Raw genomic sequence first — 14,339 nt, forward strand, 5'->3', positions numbered from 1 at the left:
TCATATTATGGATCATAGCTTAAAAAAAAAGTTAAAACCCACGAATTTGAAAGGTATATATGTTATTATTTTATATTTGAAATGTTTTTCTGGTATGGATGAATTACTATATGACTTGAGTGTGGTGCAATTACAAAGAATAAGTCTCAGATATAAAAGCAGAAGAAAGTTAATATTTAAATAGCTTGTTATAAAATAAAGATGTTGAACCAGACCAGGAATCAACAGCACAGACGACCAGGAGCACTTACTGCATATCCCAGCACAGCCAGACAGTAGAGAAGTGGCCCCATCCTAGCTTCCTAATAACATGGTACCGGCCATTGAAGAGGTCTCCAATTTTCACTGGATGATAGCCACCTATGATTGTTTAAAAAAAAAAAAGAAAATTTTTTTTCTTTTTTTTTTTTTTCAGAAAAATAGTAATAGAAACACTTTCTTCCTTATCAGTTCATACCAGTAAATAAATCTCTAAATAGTAAAATTGGATTTGAAACATGTTTAATAATATAACATTTTTTCAAGAGCATCTTTCATCAGGAGAAAAATGCCCTATGTCTTTCTTTCAGGCTTCTTCATTTTTTAAAAACTTACCTTAAAAAAGCAATGAACCAACCCAACACACCGTAACAGTAACTGGAGGTTTTAAAGTCTAGGTGCATATACTATGTATATTCCAACTCTGGACATTTCTAACCAGTAAGTTAAATGCACATCTTTTGGGGTCAGTGTAACACAACTCACCAAAACAAAGGATGTGTACTCAGCATAGTTCTGCATACCAATAAGGAAGTATACGATATATGACAATTTACCCACCAAAACAACTTGCTTCTCTCACCACTTGTCCTCAACCTCATGCTCCTGCCAGGAAACAGGTTGGAGAGCAAGAGAGAGCACTCAGTGTTAAGGTGGGCTTGGGGAGGTAAGAATGCTTCATAGGCGTCTACATGACCTCACTTTGCATTGTAAATAAGATGATCGGGGTACAAAGCAGCATGCCTAATATGATACCATTTTGGTGAAACACACAAGAAAAAGTCTGGAAAGATAAAGATATTTAGCAGCAAACATCTCTGGATTATAAAATTACTCTTTTATTCTTTTTATCTCTATTTTATTTTTTTCCTCTATCTTTTCCAATTTTTTCCTAAAAAAAAAAAAAAAACTTTTCTACATTTTATTCTTTAATATCTACTGCTTCTTTTTTAATTGCAAAGATGTTCTCATTTTTTAAATCTTCAGAATTCTTACAAATCCCTCAAGAAAGGTAAGGATGGTTCATGCCTAGGGTTCGTGCTCAAAACAGGAAGCATCTAAACCACACCCTCAATATATCTGTCGGAGGGCAGGAGTAGTAGTTCAAGAAGTATTATAAATGTTATCATTATTTAAATTGCGTTGAATTATTAAAGCAGGAATTTAACTAGATAAGAACTTTCTATGAACTTTCAAAGTCTGTAACAACATTTGGGGCAAAAGAAGAACTGAAATGAAAGATAATAAATTAGGAATAAAACATAACAAATTATTAAATGAATGAATGGGTAACTAAATTTATTGTGGTCATCATTTCTCAATATATACATGTCAAGCCATTAGGCTGTACTGCTTAAACTCACACAGTGCTTAAGTCAATTCTATTTCAATAAAACTGGAAGAAAAAATGTCTTATTACTTACATACAAGGCTACACCAAATTCAAGTGGGCTCTGAGTTCACAACAGTGTTTAAATCATTCAAATTAACAATGAAAAGGAGGAAAAGAAATTGAATACTATTCAAGTAAACTAGGGATACTGTGCTAAGCACTGTATTTCCAAAATCATGATCCACTGAAACAAAAGTAAACTGAAACATGTGTTGCAGACCTTCCACAATGCGAGCAAGCAGGGGTGAGGAAGGAGGAAGGGAGGAGAAGTTCTGTCTGAGAAATGCTAAGCTGAACAAAGAGAGTAAATTTCTTGACCAAAGGGGTCCTCAGAGCCCAGTGTCTTAACACACATTGGGAACCTCCAAGAGCAGAGAAGATGCTACAAATTCCAGACACACAAAACCATTTCGTCAAGAAACTAGACACATTTTGCAGCACAAAGTATTTAGGAAACACTGATGTCTACTGTTTCTTACAACCACTCAGAGCAGACAGTGTAATTTCTACACTGCTGAACTGGACAAAAGTCTCAGGGACCATAAGTAGCTGGTTCAGGGCTGGAAGTTGGGTCTGACTCCAAAGCATGCTTTGTTCACCAGTAAGAAATGCATTCCATTTTTAATACCCAGAGGACTGTTTCCCAGTCTTATTACACGGGAACATTTGATAGTTTAATTGAAAGCTATTTACCATTTAATTGCATATTATCGCTAACATGAAAGATTCTAAATTTAAAACTAATTTAATTATGTGTAAAGAGAAGAAACCTGTACCACTACTGTATGTTTCAGATTTGAATTCCTGAACAGCCAGGGTGGGTTCATGTGAGCTACAGTCAACGGGCACTATTTCCAGTAATAATCACAGCAGAAGCGCAGCTGTTCCTTTTCTCAATAGGACTGAAAGTTGAAGAAATTACTAGCGTGGTCCCATTATCTCAGGAGCACTTACACTAAGAATACTATGCAAAAAAAAAGGCCAACTAAACAAGAGGGGCATAAAAGTAAATCTTAAAACAAAAATATAAAAACAACTGAAAGTATCAAACATATCCTAACTTTTTTCTTTTTGGCCTTGCCACGCAGCATACAAAATCTTAGCTCTGATCCTAATTTTTATTTTGAAAATTGATGTACACAATTTCAAATCTGAGTCCATGCATTCTCAAATCCTAATTTCCTGATTTCTACAGGAAGCAACAGTCTTTCCAAACATTTTTCAGTCTCCTCTCACAGAATGGTAACTCTCAGTCTGCCAAGAGGGTGGAGCACATCTTCGCACAGCAGACCTCACCAACTGCCTCAGCATCCAGGGAATTAAGAGAAAATGAGTTCTCTTCTCCACTTCCCTGCAATGAGCAAACAATACATACCATGGTGGCTACTGGCAGAGGAAACCCTGTGTCCTACACAACACTGTCCACACAAAAGGAATCCTGAGAACAGTCAAAGGCTAGACAAGGCCCCCTCCTTCTGCTTCTTCACCAGCATTCAGTACAGGAGCACAGGGTAACAGCAGTGCCACACGAGGACCCTGCTGACGGCATCAGGTAGAGAACCAGAAAGGGTCCAGCAATGGATGACTCCCTTGACTTAGGGGTTTGGCTGATACAACTGTACTTCATGACTTACACTATTTATTATAAATCATGCATTCATCACTTAAAAGTTTTCCTTTTATTCTTCATTAAAAAAAAACAAAACAAACTTGGCCATGTCACCCATCTTGGAGGATCTTAAATTCCCTGAACAAGGACTGAACCCACACCCTCGGCAGTAGTCTTAACCACAGGACCTCCAGGGAATTTCCCAAAGTTTTCCTTTTAGTCTTTAAAAATATATATTAGATTGGATTACAAATACAAGCGAGCAAGAATGGATTGTTAAGCAATTTTTAAGTCCACTCCGATTCCTATCTCCCAAGCACACCCAAAAAACTATAACTAAAGCTCTACCTGCACCATTTATTAGGAAAGCTTCAAAAGAAACAATTCTGAAACTATCCTTCTCAGCTATCTGGGGCGAACTGTTGGCCAGGATAAAGATGACTCCCTTTTCCTTGCTGAGCACAAGACAGGTTCAATTTGAACAGTGAATCAAAAGTTCAGAACTCTCTCATAGACAAAAGCCTGGAAGAATTTTCAGCAAACTATTTTCTAGCAAAAAATATTAAGTATCATTTTTTTCACTGACCCTAGTTTCTTAGCCCTCTGATGGTGATGTAACAAATTAAACAACATATTAAAAGGATAATACATCATGATCAAGTAGGGAGTACTCCAGGAATTAAAAGTTGTTTAATATTAAAAAATCAATAGATGTAATTCACCACAAATAACACACCAAAAGAGCAAAAACTATATATCAGATCAACAAGCACACAAAAAATACTTCACGATATTCAACATGCATTCCTGATGAAAATTCTCAACAAAGCAGGACAAAAAGAACATCTATGAAAAATCTACAGATAACATCAGTCCTAACTGTGAAAGAATGAATGCTTTAACTGTTAAAATCAGGAACAAGGTGAGTGAGACTACTCTCCCTACTTTTACTCTACACTGGCCTGGAAGCTCTGGTCAGCACACCTGGGCAAAATAAACGGAAAGGGAGATGTAAAACTATCTGTAACCTAAGAGGCCCTTATGGGGCCTTCCTGGGACAGACCCCTCCCCTATATCCTGTGCCACAACTCTTCTCTGAAGTACCCAGATAATAGTACCTCAAGCATATACCTAAGATTTTCAGATGCTAAAACCACCACCAAATGTCAGAAATTAACTACTTGATGATCAAGAGCAGGTAGCCCCCACACTCATTGGTGCCTAAGGCGTGGTCACCATCAACCAACCACAGAACTGTGCGTGAGGAGATCACACACCCTGGGACAGCCTGGCCTTACCCTGCCTTTAAATATATGCTTTGCTGAAATCCCTCAGGGAATTCAGAGTTTTCTGAAGCACAAGGACCTGAAGTCTCCCTGCTCAGCCCTGCAATAAACCTTTCTCTACTTGAAACTCTGTTTCAGTCTGTTTGGTCTCACTGTTGTGTGGAGCACATGAACTTGCTTGTGTTCAGTAACATATCTCTATTCATAGACAACTTGAATGGCAATAGGAAAAGGTGAAGGAATCTACAAAAAGGTTACTAAAACTACTGAGTAAGAGAATAGGAGGATAGAAGCTCAAGATGTAACAACTGTATTTCTAGATATCAGCAATAAACAATGAGAAACTGAAATGTTAAAAATATAATGATACTTTGGACTACCCTGGTGGCTCGGTGGATAAGAATCCACCTGCCAAAAAAAAAAAAAAGAATCCACCTGCCAATACAGGAGATATGTGTTCAATCCCTGGTCTGAGAAGACCCCACATACCACGAAGTAACTAAGCCCATGCACCTAGAGCCCTAGTTTCGCAATAAGAGAAGCTACCACAACGAGAAGGCTCCACTTGGCGCAACTAGAGAAAGCTGTGTGAATGAACGAAAACCCAGAGCAACCAAAAACTAAATAAATTTTAAAAAAAGATAAATCACAAAGACATAATCCTAATATATATATATAGATAGATAGATAGATAAATACTGAGGAATAAATCTAACCAAAGATGGGAAAGGGATCTCCCCTGGTGATCCAGTGGCTAGGACTCAGTGTTTTCATGTCTGTGGCCCAGTTGCAATCCCTGGTCAGAGAACTAAGATCCTATAAGCCACACGGTGTGGCCCAAACAATAAAAATTTTAAAAAATAAGAAAAGGATTAAAGCAGCATAATAACCAATGTAATAGCAAATGCTAATTGCCTTAAATTTAAAAAGGAAAAAAGCATAAACAAAGTCATTTCTTAAGACAATTAAATAGATGAAATGCAGGGATTCCCCAAATTATTCTTTAAAATTACTTTATGTTTGAGAATTTCCATAATAAAAAAGAATGCCATTTTTCAACCTGACTCTTGCTCATTCCAAATGTGTGGTGGTGTGAGGAGCTGTCTGGATGACCAGGCAATCCCAGAGCAGGTGGAGACAGGCTCCAACCACTGGGGCAGGGGAGACAGGCTCTGTCGCAGGCCTGGATAATGCATGTGGGTGGGACCCCAGATGCTCAGAAACAAACTCTAAAAAGCAGGTTAAAGGGGAAAATAAATGAAAAACCTGCTCAGGGCCCACTCTAGACTCTTGTTTATGATACCATCTAAGGCAAACAACACTGGGATGCTCTATCACCATTTCTACTGAACGTGTATGTGTGTTGGTAGTGGTGGGGGGTGGGGGGGTTGTTACACACACTAGTCCACAATCACCCAGGATGGAAGCATTAGTCAGGATTAGAATCAAGCTCTGCCAGATTCCAAACACTGTGCTCTTTCTATTATGATGAAGTATTCACCCGTCAGCTAAAATAGTCAGTTCACTCAGTTGTGTCCAACACTTTGTGACCCATGGACTTCAGCACGCCAGGCTTCCCTGTCCATCACCAACTCCCAGAGCTTGCTCAAACTCACGTCCATCATGTTGGTGATGCCATCCAACCATCTCATCCTCTGTCGTCCCCGTCTCCTCCTGCCTTCAATCTTTCCCAGCATCAGGGTCTTTTCCATTGAGTCAGTTCTTTACATCAGGTGACCAAAGTATTGGAGTTTCAGCTTCAACATCAGTCCTTCCAATGAATATTCAGGACTGATTTCCTTTAGAATGGACTGGTTGGATCTCCTTGCAGTCCAAGGGACTCTCAAGAGTCTTCTCCAACACCACAGTTCAAAAGCATCAATTCTTTGGTGCTCAGCTTTCTTTACGGTCCAACTCTCACATCCATACATGACTACTGGAAAAACCATAGCTTTGACTAGATGGACCTTTGTTGGTAAAGTAATGTCTCTGCCTTGTTAATATGCTGTCTAGGTTGGTCATAGCTTTTCTTCCAAGGAGTAAGCGTTTTTTAATTTCATGGCTGCAGACACCATCTGCAGTGATTTTGGAGCCCCCCAAAATTAAGTCTGTCACTGTTTCCATTGTTTACCCATCAATTTGCCATGAAGTGATGGGACTGGATATCATGATTTTAGTTTTCTGAATGTTGAGTTTTAAGCCAACATTTTCACTCTCCTTTTTCACTTTCATCAACAGACTCTTAAGTTCTTCTTCCTTTCTGCCATAAAGGTGGTGTCATCTGTATATCTGAGGTTATTGATATTTCTCCCAGCAATCTTGATTCCAGCTTGTGCTTCATCCAGCCCAGCATTTCACATGATGTACTCTGCATGTAAGTTAAATAAGCAGGGTGACAATATACAGCCTTGACGTACTTCTTTCTTGACTTGGAACCAGTCTATTGTTCCATGTCCAGTTCTAACTGTCACTTCTTGACCTGCATAGCTAAAATATGTACCCCTTTTCCTTATGATGATTTAAGTATGAATTAACTGTATGGAATTGTGAATGAATACAGAAAAACTCTTATATAAAATAGAAACTGGCATTTTAAGCAGAATGGATTTTCTCAATACAAGAAGTTGTAAATGGTTCATCAATGTTACATAAGTATCTATTGTAATTGACCTTAATAAACAAAATTTTTGAACCATTCTTTAGTAACCATGATTTTCAGGTTATAAAACAAATAAGAAAATAGATTACTGCTTTAAAATCATATCATACACAAACTTCTTAATGTTTGACAGTCATATCATACATAACAGTTCTAAGAAATATGTTTGTAGGGTATATCAACTAAAAATTTGTTGAAATTAGGAAACACTATTTTCCTTAGTAATTTAAAGTAAAGTAGAGATTATATGAACCTCAGTAGAAACACTAATAATAATGCTGAATATAAAAAGGCAGGGACTCCCTGGCAGTTCAATGGTTAAGACTGTGCTTCCACCGAGGGGGCACAGTGTCTTATCCCTTGTCTGGGAATAAGACCCCGTGGCTCCTCATGCCACAAAGTGGCATGGACACACACACACACACACACACACACACACAAAGCAGGATGTGTAAATGTATAAAAAATAGCCCAAGAAATCTATCCCTAAATAAGCAATTATGAAGCCTATGACACAACTGCTAAACTCCCTTCTGACTGGGGGAGATTCAATAGGGAAAACTTATTTAAATACTCTTGAATGTAGATTAATCTGTTATTACATCAACTATTTCCTGTAACACTAATAAATGGGAGAGGGCTGTAGAGGGAAAACAAGAGCAGAGACAAATGTTCCAGAGACAAAGGATCCTTATTTATCTATGACCTTAAAAAGATAAATATGACAGATGGAGAAACAATTTTTGCAGTTGAGCTACGGTGATTGCAGTAAACAGAATAAGAGACCTTGAACATTTGAAATGTTAATACAAAGGCCAACAAATAATTTCAGGCCTTTGCCTCCTTATCAATTACTTGTACAGACTTGTGCCTAAATTCAGGGATGCTGACTTGGAACCACAGCAGTAGCATTTACTCATTAAGTGACACTGAGTAAATTATCTCTCTGGGTACTTGCCCCTACACCTCACTTTCTCAAAACCATATCTGGGCACATATTACGTGCTCCATAAGTGTTGACTACTGTTTCACCACTACCCAAACCCACTGTGACTAATGACACAGATTGTGAGTCAGAGGCCACGCTCTGTCTATGAGATCTAATCCCTTGAATCTAAGAAGACTCTTGAAAGTGTGTTGTAGAAGACTCTTTAGAGTCCCTTGGACTGCAAGGAGATCAAAGCAGTCAATCCTAAAGGAAATCAATCCTGAATATTCATTGGAAGGACAGATGATGAAGCTGAAGCTCCAATACTTTGGCCATCTGATGCGAAGAGCTGACTCATTGGAAAAGACCCTGATGCTGGTAAAGACTGAGGGCAGGAGGAGAAGGGGATGACAAAGGATGGAATGGTTGGATGGCATCACTGATACGATGGATATGAATCTGAGCAAGTTCTGGGAGTTGGTGATGGACAGGGAAGCCTGGCGTGCTGAAGTCCATGGGGCTGCAAAGAGTCACACACGACTGAACTGAACTGAGGCCAGTGTTAAGAGTACTGTCTATAGCACTTAAGATGGTACAACTAACTGACCCAAAGTGAAAAAGGAAGGAAAAGACACTAACTCATCTTTTCTCTTTTTATTGAAGTATAACTGATCTACAACAGTATGTTAGTTCAAGGCGCAGAACACAATGATTTGATATTTCTACATAAAACAAAATGGCCACATGACAGTTAACTCACCTTTTTATTAATGACTTATCCAAAGATTGAAATATTCTTATAAGAGAATCAAGACATTCAGCAGTCAAGTTTAATGTCACCTCCCAAGAGATAAGGCTGTGGCTTCTCTGCTAGGCACCCTGGGTGCCCTCCCCACCCCCGCCAAACTGGCTACTTTGCTGCGACCAGCCCTGTGAGGCCTCCCAATAACCACCTGAGCAGGCAAGAGCAGGGAAACGAAGTAGATCCTTTGGGACTGTCAAACTTTCAGCTGACAGTAGCCCCAGCTCATGATTTGACTGCAACGTCATGAGAGAACCAGATCCACATCAACAAAATTTTGGCATATTTTTTGAAGAGACACACTGATGGTCTTTGTGAAGAGCCATGAGAGCAGTTGTACAATTCCAGACTTTTATTATTTGTGAAAAGCAATTTAACAAGACAGGATATCCTTAAAGATATAATTTTCTCTTAGACTAGATGGGAGAAAAATGAACTAATAATCTAAATGTAAAATTGTATCATATAAAAACACTACCAAGAGAATGGCATATATGAAAAATTATATTTGTCACACTGCAAAATCAAAATGTATAGTAGTAAGTAAGTAAATAAGTAAGTAAGTAAGTAAATCTTTCTTACGAACTAGTAAGAAAGATATTGAGCTATGAAAATGTCCATAAGATGCTGAACATAACGATCAGGGGATCTACAAACATTTCAGGGGCAGAAGTGCACTAACAGCTCCATATGTTTGCAAAATTAGAATCTGCTTCTAAACAGCATAAAATAAAAATAAGGATTCCTTCTGCTTTTATGATCAATAATCTAGATTTCTTCTCCTTTTAGTACTGTAACTTTAGAGCAATAAGTAAATGTTTAAAAAAATACACCGAAAATTGACAGAAAAGAGCTTCAAAGAAAACAGAGCTCACAGTGGAAATGCAATTCACATCGTGGGGGTCAGGCCAGAATCTCAAAGCCCAATCTCTACATTCTATAGTCTAGAGCAGTCCTGAATCATTTCTAAATCCAGTGAAAAAGGCTTTAGAGAAAAGCATTTTAAATACACCCTGGTGGGCAGGTGGGGTGGGTGGGTTATTGGCAGGAGTTCTTAAAATGCACAGGAGTTACCATCAGATCAGATTGCTAGTGGCCGTTTTCAAGTGGTCCAGTCTACAGATTTACTTGACTCTCTAATTTGAGTTACGGACTTTTTTTCTCAAACATACACATACAACTAAGTGTTCAATTTCACTGAAGGTATTCTGAGTATATAAATACTCTATAAATCTTAGAATTTACAATTAAAGATAGTTAATGGACACACTTCGTATCCATTGCCAATACTTTCTATTGTTTAAGTACACAGTGCCAGTCACAGCCATTTGTCTTATCAATGTATCTTTGACAGAGGAATCAACCATTGCTCCAATAAAGGTATTATAAAATTTACTTGCACTGACCTCTTGCCCAAATGTTGCTGTACAAAAGCTTGATAATAATCTGACTTTTAACCCCTGATGAGTCTACCTGCCTAAAAAAATTTATCACTACATCAAACAAGCTAAGGCTGCAATGTTCACCGGGTTTTACAATGATTTTCATAGCTTTAATGTCTTCCTTCTTATTCTTAGCCTTATCTTTACTTGCTTGGTAGGCAGAGGAAGAGTAAACAGACATTATTTGAGATCTTAACAGGGGGTTTCCTCCACAGTAAACATGAGCCTTAGTACATGAACTTGGACACTTCATGTGAACTCAAAGACTTGGGGCTCATTTCTCAGTTCTTAATTATGTTCTGGATAAGCAAAAATAAAATATATTGAATTATGAACTGGGAAGACAAAGGATCTTGCAATGAGAACTGGATAAAAGTAGAGTTTAGAAATCAGAAGATACCTGAGAAATATTGAGATTTCTTTCACAACTAAAAACAAAATAAAACATTCTTTTAGGAACAAAAATATTTTTAAAATAAAAGAACTGACAACACTTACCTGTCCATATAAAAGCAAAGGACATAATTATACACTCAGACATCAAAATACAGCTGAAAGACTAAGTTCCTTCAATAAGTTAAGACCTATTGTTATTTCATACTTCTACCGTTCATGAATGAGCAGGTTTAATCACAGCACACAGCAACATCTAACTCATCCACACAACTACAGGCATGTTCCCAGGTGTACGTCATACCTCTTGTAAACAATGAAGAATAATTCATTGTGAATTATCCAAATTCTTATTATTTCTAAAGGAATTTAAAAAACAGGAAAAGAACATGGGTCTTATAGATGAGTGACTACAAATGCAGTAAGTAAAAGTGCTTTGACATATAAATGAAAAACAGAACTGCTTTCCAAGCCTCATTCTAAAGCCCCACCTAGTTTTACAATTCAAGAGTAATTATCATTTTCCAGTTTAATCATCATCAGAAAACCTAACTCATGTACCAGCTTGTGCGTATTCCTACGGTAAGTACCCAACATAGCAAGTTAGATACAGTCAGTGGGCTTTAGATCTTATAATCTGCACCAGACAAAAAGCCTATTAGATGAATTTACGTCTTAGGAAAAATGGTTAAGTAATTATATCAAAATATAGCTGTACATAATGTAAAGTGCACAACATCCTTTTACTAATTTCATATGGCATTCTTCTGGCAGACTGTACTCTCCGAAGAAGGTCACAACAGCATCTCTCAAACCACTGGCTCTTATGGAAACTTGAAGTTCTACTACAAGAAATAGACTCTAATTCTCCTTGTAGATCTGGATGGGCTTTTGATGTGCTTTTAACCAATAGAATATAATGGAAATGGACGTGCAATTTTTGAGGCTAAGTCATAAAGCAACACACACCTTCCATTCTGAAAAGGAGACATTTCCTTTTGAAACTGAGATACCAGATAAGATGACAGACCACCCCAAAGCCGCCATGCTATAAGGAAGCCAAGCCACGTGGAAAAAATGCAGAGAGGCACACCCATCAGCAGTCTTGGTCTTGCAATACTTGCAAATAATGGGTTTTCAGATGATTCTAGTCTCCAGCCTTGAGAATGTGTCAATTGAGGCCCCATATTTCATGAAGCAGAGACAAACCTCTTTCAGCTTTGCCCTTTCTAAATTCCTGATCCATAAACTTATAAGTAAAATTAAAAGCTGGCCCAGTGTGCCAAGTTTTGGAGCAATGCATTACACAACACATTATGCTGTCCTTATTCTCCTAAACCCAAAAGCCATATGAAACCTCCTCCACTGTTCAGCAAGAAAGATGTGCCTTCAATCTTTCCAAGATTAACCCACCACATCCAAAAATCACTCATTTCATTCTGTGCTTCTCGGCTCTTCAAGAATCTCAAATATCTTTTTATTTCCTCAAATATCTTCTCTTCTGCCTAGAAACTTGCTCAGGTACCCTTTCTGAGGTATACTTTCTCCTGCCCATATCTGACCTCAACCCCTACAAGCAACAGTCCTCTCTCTCAATTTCACTGCTAAATTTCACCAAAGAATCTGTTATGCTCGCTCTAGTGCGTCCTTACCTTGACCTATCATTGGGCCCAACTAATGGTTCCCTATGGACCCCAGCCCAAGTAATTCATTGACTCTTAGCCTTCATCTTCCTGAAACTGTGGCTTAACTGAATACTGCTATTATTAAATCCTTCCTTCTTGAAAATACTCTTTTATGCCTCAGTATTGGAAAGAACACCACCATCTTAGTGTGCTGGCAATACAGGAAAAATTACTATTTCCCTAGGGAAGAATTTTGGTAGCCTGATGAGATAGGTCACAGTGAATATGGACGGTATAGTAAACAGAGCTAAGTAGGCTGCTGACAGGATCAACACAAGGAAAATAGGTGAAATTATTTTACTTAGCATAATAGGACAAAAAAGAGTATAGTCAAGATGCTAAGAAATTATAATCAAAGAACTAAAACTTCTTTAAAAAAAACCAAATACAAGGTCACATAACACAAAAAGAAGAAAAGCAAGTTTTTAGAAGTTCAATGGTCAAAAATAATATGAAGGACACAATATTTTAAAAATAATAAATACAAATGGACTGTCTTATGAATAATCAAATGAGTAAAATAAAAACAAAGAGATTACTGGAGATATCATTTAAAGACAATAGTGCTAAGTGGAGGCACACTGATGTACATCTGGTTCAGTTCAGTTCAGTCGCATCCAACTCTTTGAGACCCCATGAATCACAGCATGCCAGGCCTCCCTGTCCATCACCAACTCCCAGAGTTCACTCAGACTCACGTCCATCCAGTGATGCCATCCAGCCATCTCATCCTCTGTCGTCCCCTTCCCCTCCTGCCCCTAATCCCTCCCAGCATGAGTCAACTCTTCGCATGAGGTGGCCAAAGTACTAGAGTTTCAGCTTTAGCATCATTCCTTCCAAAGAAATCCCAGGGCTGATCTCCTTCAGAATGGACTGGTTGGATCTCCTTGCAGTCCAAGGGACTCTCAAGAGTCTTCTCCAACACCACAGTTCAAAAGCATCAATTCTTCGGCGCTCACCCTTCTTTACAGTCCAACTCTCACATCCATACATGACCACTGGAAAAACCATAGCCTTGACTAGACGGACCTTTGTTGGCAAAGTAATGTCTCTGCTTTTCAATACGCTATCTAGGTTGGTCATAACTTTCCTTCCAAGGAGTAAGCGTCTTTTAATTTCACGGCTGCAGTCACCATTTGCAGTGATTTTGGAGCCCAGAAAAATAAAGTCTGACACTGTTTCCACATCTATTTCCCATGAAGTGATGGGACCAGATGCTATGATCTTCGTTTTCTGAATGTTGAAAGTTCAACATTTAAGCCAACTTTTTCACTCCTCTTCACTTCCATCAAGAGGCTTTTTAGTTCCTCTTCACTTTCTGCTATAAGGGTGGTGTCATCTGCATATCTGAGGTTATTGATATTTCTCCCGGCAATCTTGATTCCAGCTTGTGCTTCTTCCAGCCCAGCATTTCTCATGATGTACTCTGCATAGAAGTTAAATAAGCAGGGTGACAATATACAGCCTTGACGTACTCCTTTTCCTGTTTGGAACCAGTCTGTGGTTCCATGTCCAGTTCTAACTGTTGCTTCCTGACCTGCATATAGGTTTCTCAAGAGGCAGATCAGGTGGTCTGGTATTCCCATCTCTTTCAGAATTTTCCCACAGTTTATTGTGATCCACACAGTCAAAGGCTTTGGCATAGTCAATAAAGCAGAAATAGATGTTTTTCTGGAACTCTCTTGCTTTTTCCATGATCCAGCGGATGTTGGCAATTTGATCTCTGGTTCCTCTGCCTTTTCTAAAACCAGCTTGAACATCTGAAAGTTCACGGTTCATGTACTGCTGAAGCCTGGCTTGCAGAATTTTGAACATTAGTTTACTAGCGTGTGAGATGAGTGCAATTGTGCAGTAGTTTGAGCATTCTTTGGCATTCCCTTTCTT

The 14,339-nt window shown here is 38.4% G+C and overlaps 1 protein-coding gene across 20 annotated transcripts in view; it reads right to left on the reverse strand.

The window, feature by feature from the left end:
• Nucleotides 1-14,339, reverse strand: part of SRPK2 (SRSF protein kinase 2) — a 247,745-nt gene that overhangs the window by 50,377 nt on the left and 183,029 nt on the right. For all 20 annotated transcript variants that reach the window (XR_009735873.1, XR_009735872.1, XR_009735871.1 and 17 more), the window contains one exon: nucleotides 252-360. Coding sequence is in view for 17 of the 20 variants with exons in the window: in XM_061413919.1 (XP_061269903.1) it covers nucleotides 252-360 (109 nt within the window). In the remaining 3 variants the exon portion in view is untranslated. The remainder of the gene's footprint in view (nucleotides 1-251; nucleotides 361-14,339) is intronic.

The sequence above is a fragment of the Bos javanicus genome, chromosome 4 (genome assembly GCF_032452875.1).
Source record: "Bos javanicus breed banteng chromosome 4, ARS-OSU_banteng_1.0, whole genome shotgun sequence".
Taxonomy (NCBI): Eukaryota; Metazoa; Chordata; class Mammalia; order Artiodactyla; family Bovidae; genus Bos; species Bos javanicus.